General features: G+C 36.7%; 1 protein-coding gene across 3 annotated transcripts in view; it reads left to right on the top strand.

The window, feature by feature from the left end:
- LOC126470660 (protein ROP) overlaps positions 1-12,988 on the top strand; it is a 96,737-nt gene that overhangs the window by 46,791 nt on the left and 36,958 nt on the right. For 2 of the 3 annotated variants that reach the window (XR_007586273.1, XM_050098650.1), the window contains exon 5: positions 6,727-6,875. Coding sequence is in view for 2 of the 3 variants with exons in the window: in XM_050098650.1 (XP_049954607.1) it covers positions 6,727-6,875 (149 nt within the window). In the remaining variant the exon portion in view is untranslated. Of the gene's footprint in view, positions 1-111; positions 216-6,726; positions 6,876-12,988 lie in introns of all 3 variants that reach the window. The other variant, XM_050098651.1, reaches the window with a different exon arrangement.

Raw genomic sequence — 12,988 nt, 5'->3', positions numbered from 1 at the left:
CATATTTCCTTTCCAGGGCTTTTCGAGTTGTAAAAACTGCTGATAAATCAATTACTTTAGTTTTGCTAATGTTGTTAACTTCCAAATTTACTTTTTGGTTTCTGTTAACAGTCTGTCCAGAGGAATTATTCAATGAATTATGTAAATCTTGTGCTGCCAAAAAGATAAAGACATTGAAAGAAATCAACATAGCATTCTTGCCATATGAGTGCCAGGTTTGTAGCTGTTACCGTTCTCCCAGTGTAGACGATTTCACTATTTTAATGCTTGCTGCCTGTTAGTATCGGACTTGATGTTCAGCTTAGCTAACTTCAGAACAAGAAACAGCATGTTAAATGTACCTCAGTTGATTCAGATTAGTAGTCTTAAGTGTCTGCAGTAAAATGTTAAATGAGAATTAGTTGCAAACCTTTTCAATTATGATGAAATATGAGTAGATGCACACAAGGTTTGATAATAAAAATTAAGTTTTGAATGAAAATATAATTATGGTTCTCTTTTTAACCAATTTGTTGTAATAATAATTTCAAAATTGCATAATGTGCACTGATATGTGCCATTTGTTTCATGTAAATTATATGATCATATCACCAGCAAAGTAGTTAGTTTTAGGAATTAAATGTGAAAAATGGTATCATTTAAATTAGTTTTGTCTCAAGTTTTTACATATCCTTGATATCAATATCTAAGTTTGGTTAGGTGTTTTTCAGTTTATTAATTCGCTTGGTTATCTGTGCCTCATTTTCAGATTTACCTCTGTCAGCTCCATACACTATAGAGATTAAATAAAAGGTATCAAGTTGCAAAATCTTGCAGACCATTTAGTGCTATAGAGTTGGGGTGTAAAGCAACCACATTTCCGTTTGTAGTAGTTGAATGATTTTATGTACTGGGAGATATCAAAGGTCTCCATTGAAACTTTGCAACTGATACTGTTCTACAGCATTAAAAATTTTGAACATGTAAAAGATACTAAGATAATTGGTAGTGACTTTTTGCTGATCTTTTGACATTTCTTTTGCTCCAAGTTGGACCATGCACTCATTTAAAGGAAATGCAGTTGTTTGGAAAGTGCTAGGGATTGATTGTCCTCAATAGACAGTTGACTAAAAATTGTGAATGCTACTGGAAGTTGGCTGAAATTGGACAGCAGTCATGTGACATCTCTCACTTGTGTGGTGCAGTCTGTCTTGACCGACAGATTTACTAAAGAAATGTTCAGGATCTGTCCGCAGCTAAATATTTGTGACAAGCAAGATTATAAATAGGTTTGCTGCTCATTTCATTTGCGTCATTTTGTGTTGCGCTCTTAGGTTTATACCCAACCACACCCATTAAAATTGCGACATATTGTGAATAAACGTCAAAGTATTAGTGACAAGGAAGACTATAAACACGATTTCCCCTGGTTTTATTTGCAACAATTTAAACTGTGCTCTCAGGTTCCTGCCTAACAACATCATTGGTGCTTGTGACATATTTGAAAATAAATAGCCAAAAATTTGTGACAGGCAAGAATATATTGCATTTTACTTGCAACACTTCAAGCTGTACTTTTAGGTTCCTGCCTAATCACACCCTCAGGAATCGCAACATGTCGAAGAAAAAAGGTCAAATACTTATGACAAGAAGCAACATAAATGTCATTGCTGGTTGTTTCACTCACATCAGTTTCATATTTTTACTCAGACTGAACTCACAAAATCGAAGGAATTCATTACTGAGAGAGCACACTCTTATAACAATGAATATTGCAGAATATACTACTGTTACGTGAATAGGAAACTTCCAGAATGTGTTACAAATGTGAAAGTGACACACCTACCTTCGAACCTACTACCTTCAATGTAACAAGACACATCTCTTCACATACAAAATAATGCTTCAAAATGTTCATAGTAAATTTTCTTAGAACATCTGCAACTAATGTCATTCATTGGCATCTAATTATAACACATCACACCTAGTGTGATAAATCTTCATTAAAATATCATACAGTCATAACACACAAGTTATAATATGAAAACAACCAACATATAATGAACCCAATATGGCTTCTCAAATGTAGGGAGCAATGGACATCTCATAACTGCTTTCCAGTTTTAGCCAAATGCCAAACACACTTCAGCTTTTTAGTCACTAACTTTAATAAACAATGCTGTTGTTTGTCAACAAAGCCACATAATTCATAACCAGCTTTCTAACTGTATAAGTTGTGACCTTGGAAAAGTTTCTTTGTTGCTGTAAGTCGCCACTCTTGAACTGGGAACATTTGTATGGATGTAGATAAGAATTATGGAAGGCTGGCTGTGTGCTTTACAAAATTTTGTTCATGAAAGATCTTTTATTTCTTTCGACATAGGCTCTTTGTCATTCTTTGCATAAAAAGTCATCATGATCATTAGTATATTTCATTGAGAGGTAACGTATTCTCATCAAAACAATTAATTTTGTTTGTGTTATTGCCTATGAACCTATGTAGCCATTAATCAGTTAGGAGAAATTTCATGTAACAGTCTGTCCAGAATTGATATTTGATTGTTACATTATGGTATTATAGGATTTTAGAACAGTCGGGCTAAAAAGTTGCTACTGTTATTGAACTGTCTTTTACCTGGGCCCAGGTAATGTGGTGCAGTGATTAAATCATCGGACTTTTGGTAAAGACGGTCAGTGTTAAAATGTCTATCCTAATTTAAGTTTAGTAATTTTCCTAGGACAGTTCATATAGAAGGATGTGACCAGTTTCTTCCTGCATTCCTGCCCAGATGAGCTTGACACAAATGGGATATTAAACTCTAAATTTTCTACCATCTTATTTTGTAATTGGTGGTCTGGATGTCGTAGTTGTAGTAGTATTGGGTAGGAGGAGGGGGGGGGGGGGCAGCTAAGATAGTTTCAAGTAAATGATGACAAGAAGCTTGCAGTTAAACGTGGAATCTGTATCTCAGTGTGACTTTCCACTTTTACAGTTACTTTTGCTAGAACTGAAAGCCACTGTCAGGGGAAAAAAATCACAGTACCCAATGGAGACTGAATGACAGACATACTGATTTGTTGTCTAACTCTTTAAACTGTCACACCAGTTAAAAGGCGAATATCGTTAAAGACCAACTTCAGCAAGCTGTAAATGTTTATTTCCCCCCCTTTCTTTCTGTTGCCTAATAACGCAATTAATGGCAGCTGTTAAATTTTTAAGTATGCATTTTGTGAAAACTGTGTATTAAATTTCAGGCGTGAAATTGGTACATAACATTTTTTCAGATTTCGGAGCTGAAAACCTTTAGTATTATTAAGGAGAGTCTGTTACACAACAGAGTGTAATTTCATGTCCTGTCACAAATTTGTTCAGCCTGACAAGAAATGGCTCCAAAATGTAGCCTAAACAAGGATTGAGTCAGGCGGCTTATTGTTAAAACTGATAACAGGTGTAGGTAGGTATACCTAGTGTTAAAGACTTTGAACAAAAAATTCTTGTTGGAGGAGGAGATACAAGTAAGAGTCCATGGATTGTCAAATTGGAAGCCCCCGTGTCGACTGAATGTCTGCCAGATAAAATTCTTGACCCCCACCCAAATCCTAAACATGAGGCTATGGGAGGGATATGAACATTGTCTTAATTTATTGAGTTGCCAGTTTATATGCCTTGCTTCACTGCTACAGATTTTTCAGTTATGAGACTGTACTGCTGCTGATCCATGCATCATTATTGTGTGATGCATGTCATTTGACTTATGTACCACTTAACATGTTCACACAGAATAATTTGACAGCTCCCCCACATATTATTCTTTTTAGAACCCAGGGGATCTGCTGTCTTGGCCATTGGGAAGTTGATTAATTTCACATGTTTCTTCTGTGTGATGGCTATTTCTGAAAAAATCGCTGTGGCCTTCATCAGGGTTGCCAAAAGTTCTGGAAATCAGGGAATTTCAAATGCATCTTGGAAATTTGAAGGAGAAAACACTGGAAAAATCTCGTTTTTGTCTCAGTAGCATGAAATTGTTCATGTACTGAGATGTCATGCTGCGTCGTCGGCTGGGTGCAGCTAAGGATGTGCTCCGTTTCCCTACTCTCTCATTCTTACTGCTTCTCTCCTTCCCACCCCTCCCCTCAGCTTGCAGTCAGTGCTGCCACCACTGCTTTGTGCTAGTGTAGCAGCTGCTGATGAGAGGCAGGGAGGCATGAGGAGTGGTTTGTTTGGATCTGATTCACAGATTGTTGATGCAGTGGCTGCAGACAACGGTCATGTTTGCACAAGTTGTCTGAGTGATTGTGTGAATGTGTGTGCACTCTCGTTTCCTGACAAAGGCTATGGCCAAAAATTTAGTTGTGAGAGTGTGATTGTCTTTTCTATGTGCCTGTCTGTGGCTCAGTGATCATCTGTATGATGAGTTGCTACCTGTCCTCATTAGTATTTATTCTCAGAGTATTTGCGCAAGTTGTCTGTTGTGTGGGTGATCACCGCGGTCTCATTTCATCGACATGGTGTTTGTGCACGTGAATAGCTAGCCACACGAATGGACTTCCATGACAGGCCAAAACTGCAGGCCATTTCTATGGGTATCTCTAACGGATTGGACCTGCTGTTCTGAAGCCCATAGTTTCCCACTAATGTGCAGGCCGTGCCTGTGAGAAGTAGTCTCACCAATCTGCCCACAGGCCTTGTCTGGTAGTGTGTGGCGTAATGCAGTGGATTTTCATGGTTTACTCATGGACCCAGGACTGTAGTGCTCCTTGGCAGGCCAGAGGCCACAGGTGATGGATTTCAGGAATTGTGACTGTCTCACCACAAGTGCATTGTACAGTGTGAAGTTTTACAGCGATATTATTTATTCTAGTACATTCTGGCACTTTCAACGTATGGACGATAAGAAGAAGAAAATTGTGGCAGTCACTGCCAATTTTATGTACTTGTGTATTTCTTAAAAGAAGAAGAAGAAAATACAATACCTGTAGAATAATAGACACAACACAGTAGGTAGTAACCAACAATAATGAACATAATAGAAGCAACGTTGTATTGGCAGTAACCTATAGTGTTGGTTTATACAGCTCTTCTCCACCTTACACATTTCTTTCAAGAGGCCTACATTTTATGAGCTTATTTCTGAAAGCAGTGAAGGTATTTTAAATCTGTCTTGTGACTCCAACAAAATGCGTATTTGTGTCATCAAATGTGTTTTGCTTTATTGACATAATGGCAGTGGTCTCAATGAAACATATTTACCATTTGGCTTGCTTTCTCCATCTAAAAACAGTTCATTACAAAAGATGTTGGTGCTAGTACTTAAAGTTTTTGCTCGCATGTTCAGAAATACAGAAATCCTTGCATTTTTTGTCAACTTATTTCTTTACTTACACCAGAGATCTCAAAATTTGTCAGGGAGAAGTGCTAAAATTTGTTTGGAAATCGGGGAATTTCACATGGGGAAACTTGTTGCAATTTTGTTCATAGAACTACACTATCATCATGGTTGAAATCTCACTTTCAGAACTTCCCTAATTTGATGTGTTTTTTCCTTAAAATTTGGTTACAGGTGCACAGTTTGCCAGGGACTGCTTGGGTCCTATAACTCAAAATGTCCTAGAGACCCACCCACCTCCTGATAAATTATGATGTCCAAAACTGGCAGATATGCTTTCCCATTCAGTAGTAGAACATAACATTGTTATGGAGATGGGATATTTCGAAAATAATCTTAGCTACTGGCTATACACATTTTGTAATTTAATATGGAATATTTTTGTAAAAGAATTATTGGGAAAATTCTAGATGTATTTAAAGTTAGATATTTGGAGGATAGTGTGAAAAAGAAAAGACCATTCAGTAAAGTTTTTTAGTAATCCTGAAATAGGACTAAAACAGTGAATATCCATGTTTGAATGTGTTTTGGACTTAGTTTCCTTCTGTAAACCCACTCAGGAGTAGAAACTGGCAAATCAGCCTTGCAAAATAATGATCATGAAATGAATTTGTAGGTTTGAAGGACATGAAACACAAAAGTAACACTTTTAGTGATAATCTCTTACTAATTTGATTTTAAAGTAATATTTTTAACATTCTATATTAATTCCATGTTTCATATTGCCAGGTTTTGTAGGTGGCCTAATATCTCTATGAAAGATGGAAACATGTCGGTGTATTATCTGTATGTAGGAACAAGGAGTATGCTGAACATAGTGTTAACACTGAAATGTAATAGCAGTGTAATAGTCACCATGATGTCACAACTAAAATGAACTGTTTAAGGGTCCTGTAAATTTTTCATGTCAGAAATAAATCATCATTGTTGTAGTTTGTAATTACATTTGAACATGGAATTTGGGTTTGCTTCTGTCTTATAAATGAAGAAATGGTTGCATGACTTTATATCTTGATAGTGAAGAATTTAAGTATAGTTATCATCATGCCTTTAGATAAATATTTATGTAGTTACTTCCTTCATGGTTGGCTTAATGTTAGCGTGTTTATCAGTTTCGTTCTATTATGTGTAGTGTATGCAAGTTGTTGTTGTGTTTGTGTATGCTTTGGAGTTGCATGAAACAAGTAATACATTTCTCTGGCAAAGTTTATCTTGTGCCCTCCTCCCCCCCTTGCACACAATTTTGTATATAATAAACATGCTGTATATACATGTTTAGGCATAAACATTACTCGTTGTTTTGCTAATAGAACTGATAATTTTTCCCACAATTTTGACATCAATATTTGATTTTTATTAGGTATTTTCTCTGGATTCACCTGATACATTTCAATGCTTCTACAATCCCTCCTGTGCTGGTGGTCGAAATGCAAACATGGAACGTATTGCTGAACAAATAGCAACCTTGTGTGCTACTCTTGGAGAGTACCCGTCAGTCAGATATCGATGGTATGTTTACAATTAATTATCCACTACTTCAGTAAGAAATGAGTGTCAATTATAATGTTATACTAGTGCATTGAGCTGATATGTGAATTGACTCTTAAATAAAAGCTTTAAAATCAGTGAACCTTGCCAGCCACATAGTTGTTCTGAGTGTTACTTTTCCTGTAATGTATCAAAATTAATATTGTTTAGCACGTTACAGTGACACTTTTCCTTGTAACAAACAGGTAAAGAAGTAAATATTTTACATAGTTGCATTGTTATTAACTGTCTGAAAGTAGATAGGATTGGCAGATGTCCAGGTTTTTGGGACAGTCTTGGTTTGTGATTAAATAAATTGGTGTCCGGAAAAATACTTTAAAGACATCAGTTTGTCCTGGATCTTGAATTTCAGATAAATATTCTCATACTATCTATTTTCCTCCAAATTCTTGCAAGGATCTATTGTATTTCAACTCCCGCTATTGAGCTAAAAAAGCTAAGTAATGAAAGTTTTTATCATCGTAGTTGTCTGATTCCCTTAACAAGTATTATTGCTGTTGAGTTTCCATTAATATCCCTAATTTCAGTTCAATTTAAGCTTTGCAGCAATATGGTCCTCTGTTTCTCTCCTCGAGTCATATAGTGATTAATTTGTTATGAAAGTGTTTGTTTCAAGTGAACTCAAAATGCCAAAGAGGAAATGTTCATTCCAAGAAAAAGTTGTTTCCATTGCACATGGGGAAGAGCAAATACTGAGGATTATTTTGCTAGTGTGAAGCATAAATCATGTATTCTGAAAGCACTTAAAAAATGGACAGTTACTTTGTTTTAAATTCATTTAAACAGGGCAAAATAGTAACAGCAGTGGAAGTAGTAATTTACTATCATACCGTTAAACATCAGATGTCTTTGAAATCAGTGGACTGTACTTCTAGGCTAAGCTCCAAATTTTATAATGATTCCAAAGAAGCAAAAAATGTGATGTTGGACAGAACAAATAAATAGCAATTGTAAAATAAATGTTAGTTTGCGACACCGTTGAACTAATTATGTGATGATCTTTCAGAGATCCGTTATTTTGATCTAACTACAGACAGTAGTAATCACAAAGCTTAAGAGAAGTGTCTCAATTTGTCCTGGTTTCTGCTTCCCAAATTACATCCAATTTGTCAGTTTAAAAGAATGTCCCATTTTGCCAGACAGGAACTATGACCACCAAATATCCGGAGGAACTATTTTAACAGAGATAGTTTGAAATAGCTTTGTTTTCAGCATATGAATTTTGAAGATGTAATCAGTGTTCAGTTACTGGTATTGTACATCATCTAGCGGAGCCCAGTTTGGAAAGATAATGTGTCAGAACTTGATTGCAAAATAAACATTGCACAAACCCAATGATGCTCTGGTGCCCTGCCGTTTGTGGGTAGGTGAGTGGTCTATTTAAGATACATGCTGCGTAATGCAATGTAGTACTTAGCCGTGGGACCTAGCATTTTGTAGTGAAGAAACTCGCATGTTTGTTAGCAAAATTTTGGAAGTTGGTATAAAGTAAACACTTTTAACTTGACAAACTAGGTGACAGATGTTTTGAGGTGTGGTTGCATCGAATACCACTAGAGGTCAGGACTGAACTACTTCTTGAACAATACTCTACCATCCTCAACAACCAATTGTGTGGTAACTGTTCCTGAATGCTTTGTGCTATGTCTTCCTTGTTGTTTATTTTTCTTATTTTGAAATGAGTGAAGTGACTAATCCTGTTCCATTATAGATTTAGATTATGACCCTTACATCAACAGAAGAAATTGGCGATCTCTGTGACAGTGTGTCAATTCTGCTTTTGCAGAACACAGTGTGTCAATTCTGCTTTTGCAGAACACAGTGTGTCAATTCTGCTTTTGCAGAACACAGTGTGTCAATTCTGCTTTTGCAGAACACAGTGTGTCAATTCTGCTTTTGCAGAACACAGTGTGTCAATTCTGCTTTTGCAGAACACAGTGTGTCAGTTCTGCTTTTGCAGAACACAGTGTGTCAGTTCTGCTTTTGCAGAACACAGTGTGTCAGTTCTGCTTTTGCAGAACACAGTGTGTCAGTTCTGCTTTTGCAGAACACAGTGTGTCAGTTCTGCTTTTGCAGAACACAGTGTGTCAGTTCTGCTTTTGCAGAACACAGTGTGTCAGTTCTGCTTTTGCAGAACACAGTGTGTCAGTTCTGCTTTTGCAGAACACAGTGTGTCAGTTCTGCTTTTGCAGAACACAGTGTGTCAGTTCTGCTTTTGCAGAACACAGTGTGTCAGTTCTGCTTTCGCAGAACACAGTGTGTCAGTTCTGCTTTCGCAGAACACAGTGTGTCAGTTCTGCTTTCGCAGAACACAGTGTGTCAGTTCTGCTTTCGCAGAACACAGTTGTAGTGTTAGACTGTGGGTATGGGCTCCTGTCCTGCGAGAGGGAAGCCGGGCTTGTTTTCCTGCACAATTCCTCTCCCCTCGGGCACTCAGAATTCTAGTTTGTTTTAAGCTTGTGACCAGCTGCCATTATATTTTGCCTGCACTCTGTGCTATAGCTTGTGATCATCAATGTGGATGGGACCAGAAAAGAATGTCAAGAAACAGCTTAAACTGGAGATGCTTTCAATTACAGGTGGGAAAATGCCACTGCTTTTCAACAGAGCAATCATTTGTTGTAAGCTTAAATACAGATAAAGGAAACAAAGGCAATTTTGGGAAAAAGCTGTTGAAAGTTTTGCAAAAGCAAATATTCCAGTCAAAATATTCCCAATAAACACTTTTTAACAGTAAATTTTAAAGAACTGAAGTTTTGTTTGTCTTCACTCATGTAGCATGACAACCTTTTCAATTTGTGTGTCTAATAATTTCCAAATAAAAATAGATGCAGGCTTTGATGAATGTAGATGAGAATTTTGCAAAAATTGACAGATTCCCCAAATATCATTGTTGATTGTGCAGAATTCATAAAAGATCACTGGGGAATTCACAAAAAATTGATACATTTTCTGGTCCCTGTAATTCAGACACATTATCAAGCATATCTCTGTCCTGTCACACCTGCAAGGTTGACAATAAATAATACAACGTACCAATATTACTGCTGTTGAACAGTTTTGAACATGAAAGTTCAACCACCTCATTAATGAATAGGCAGTTCGGAGTAGAATACTAATACTGGTGTTTATTGTATAAGATTGCACTGGAGAAACCATTTCATTTAACAAGTTGAGAACAAACCCCCTAAAAGCAGCTGTTATACAACCGTTTTTAATGATTATGAGGAATTGGGGAAATTTTGAGTCATAGAATCTGGGCACTTTGACAAACAAAACTATGTAATTGTGAAGACCCAGCACTCCATCTTAATCTGTACTTTTCATTCAGCCTTATGTCTTTCCAGATTTATATGGAGACCAAAAGGGAATTGAATTTTACAATTTTTTTGTGTTTGTATGAGTATCAAATTTGAAACATTACCATGAAAAATATTTCACTTTAGTACAATTAAATTTTATACCATGTTAAAGAAGAGACCTTATGCTGAGAAATCTTTGATTTAATTGAAGGAACAAGCACCATACAGAAAGTTAGAGCTTACATTGATGTTATTACAGAGGCATTATTGTAGTGGTTTTCAAACTGGTTTGCTCCACTGCTCCTTTGACCTGAAGGTGAAAAAGCACCCATGGCTTCAACACGTGAAATTCAACTCGAAGTGTGGTGTAAATAAACTTAATTTTATTTTATGACAACCACCATTGCCAGTTGCTTGGCAGTTCACTCACTATGTTCATAGCAGCTGGTAAAATATCTTCTGCTATGGTGAGGTTTTCTGCTCTTTGCTACATGGAAAGCAATATTCCAAGATCAAAGAAGAGTCTTGGGCTTGTTTTCTGAAAGTTTCTGTTCTCTCATTTCTTTTAACTTGCGAGGAAATTATTCTCTTAGTTTGTTTACCAAACTACTGTGGTTTGATTCAAAATGTTGTTTCATCTTATTTGGAATCATGTTTTCAGTAGCCAGGACTCTGTAATGGATGATGCTATTGTCGTTCATTTTCATCAGTACTGCATGTAAAACTGAAGTTAAAGTAAGTCTCACCATACTTCCTCATTTTCATTTGTTCGTGTCTTTACAACAGCATGATAGATTTGAAACCAATCTCTCTCTCTCTCTCTCTCTCTCTCTCTCTCTCTCTCTCTCTCTCTCTATAGCACTTGCACCCTATATCCTCAATTATTTACTGGGTATATTCAAATATCTATTTCCCCTACAGTTTTTTACCCTCCATAGCTCCTTTTAGCACAATGGAATCGGTTCTGATGTTTTAACAATTGTTCTACCACCATGTCCCTTCTTCTGTCAGTGTTTACCCTATGTTCCTTTCTTCTTATCATTCCTTAACTCATCAGTCCACCTAATTTCCAACATTCTTCTGTAGCACAAGATCTCGGATGTTGCAATTATCTCCTGTTCTGGTTTTCCCGCTGTTGATGATGGATTACTGTACAAATCTGTGTTCCAAATGTACATTCTCAGAAATTTCCTCCTCAGATTAAGGCCTGTGTTTGATATCAGCACATCTACATCTATGTACTTACTCCCCAAGCCACTGTATGGTGTGTGGTGGAGGATAGTTTGTATTGTACCAAACATTTCCTTTCCTATTTCACTAGCAAATAGGGCAAAGGAAAAATGACTGTCAATATTTCTTCATACAAGCCCTAATTTTTCTTATCTTGATGGTCATTGCGCAAAATGTACATTAACGGCAGTAGAATTGTTCTGCAGTCAGTTTTAAAAGCAGTTTCTCTAAATTTTCTAAAAAGTCTTCTTCGAAAATAGTCATCTACGCTCCAGGAATCCCCATTTGTGTTCGTGAAACATCCTCATAATACTCGAATGTTGTTCAGACCTACTGGTAACAAATATAGCAGCCTGCCTCCAAATTGATCTAATGTCTACCTTTAATCCTACCTGATGGATTCCCAGTAGACTTCTCTTGGCGAGGAATTCCATGTATTCGTGCGCTAGTCTGTTTATGTCCTCCTTACTTCATCTGTCATGGGTTACTTTGGTTCAAAGATAGCTGAATTCCTTAACTTTGTGATCACGAATGTTGATGTAAAGTTTCTCTCTATTCTCATTTCTGCTACTCCTCATTACTTTTGTCTTTCTCTGGTGTACTATCTATCCATATTCTGTACTCATTAGACTCTTCATTCCATTGAACGTATCCTGTTGTTCTTCACTTTAACAGTGGATAACAAAATCATCACTAAAACTTATCATTCATAGTCTTTCACTATGAATTTTAATCCCACTTGTGAAACTTTTTATTTTCGTCGCAGCTTCTTCAATGTATAGATATAACAGTAGGTGTGAGAACCCTGTCTTACCCATTTTTAATCAGAGCACTTTATTCTCAGTATTCCGATCTTAATGTTCCCTCTTGGTTTGCATGCATGTTGTGTATTACTCATCTTCCCCTGTGGTTTACACCTGTTTTTCTCAGAAGTTTGAATATCTTGCAACATTTCAAATTGTCAAACACTTTTTTTAGGTCAACAAATCCTAGGATCATACCTTGATCTTTCTTCAATCCTTCTTTCATTATCAAGTGCAACATGATAACTGCTGCTCTGGTGCCTCTATCTTTCTTAAAGCCAAACTGATCATTTAACAGATCCTCAGTTTTCTTTCCCATTCTGCTGTATATTAATCTCATCAGCAGCTTGAATGCATTAACCGTTAAGCTGATAGTGCAATAGTTCTCGCACTTGTCTGCCTTTGCTACCTTCGGAATTATGTGGATGACATTTTTCTGAAAGTTTGGTGGTACATCACCAGTCTCATAGATTCTACACACCAACTTCAATAGTTGTTTGGTTGCCACTTCCCCCAACAATATAAGAAATTCTGATGGAATGTTATCTATGCTCTGCACCTTGTTTGATCTCAAGTTTCCAGAGCTCTTTCAAATTCTGACTGTAATATTGGATCCCCTATGTCTTCCATATCAAGTCCAGTTTCTTCTTCTGTCACATCATCAACCAAGTCCTCCCTCTCGTAGCAGCCTTCAATGCACCCTTTCCCCTTATGTGCTCTCTGCTCTGCATTTAACAGT

This window comes from Schistocerca serialis, chromosome 3 (assembly GCF_023864345.2).
Source record: "Schistocerca serialis cubense isolate TAMUIC-IGC-003099 chromosome 3, iqSchSeri2.2, whole genome shotgun sequence".
NCBI classification, from domain to species: Eukaryota; Metazoa; Arthropoda; class Insecta; order Orthoptera; family Acrididae; genus Schistocerca; species Schistocerca serialis.
The sequence above is the reverse complement of the archived record's forward strand: the minus strand, read 5'-3'. Positions and strand labels throughout refer to the sequence as shown.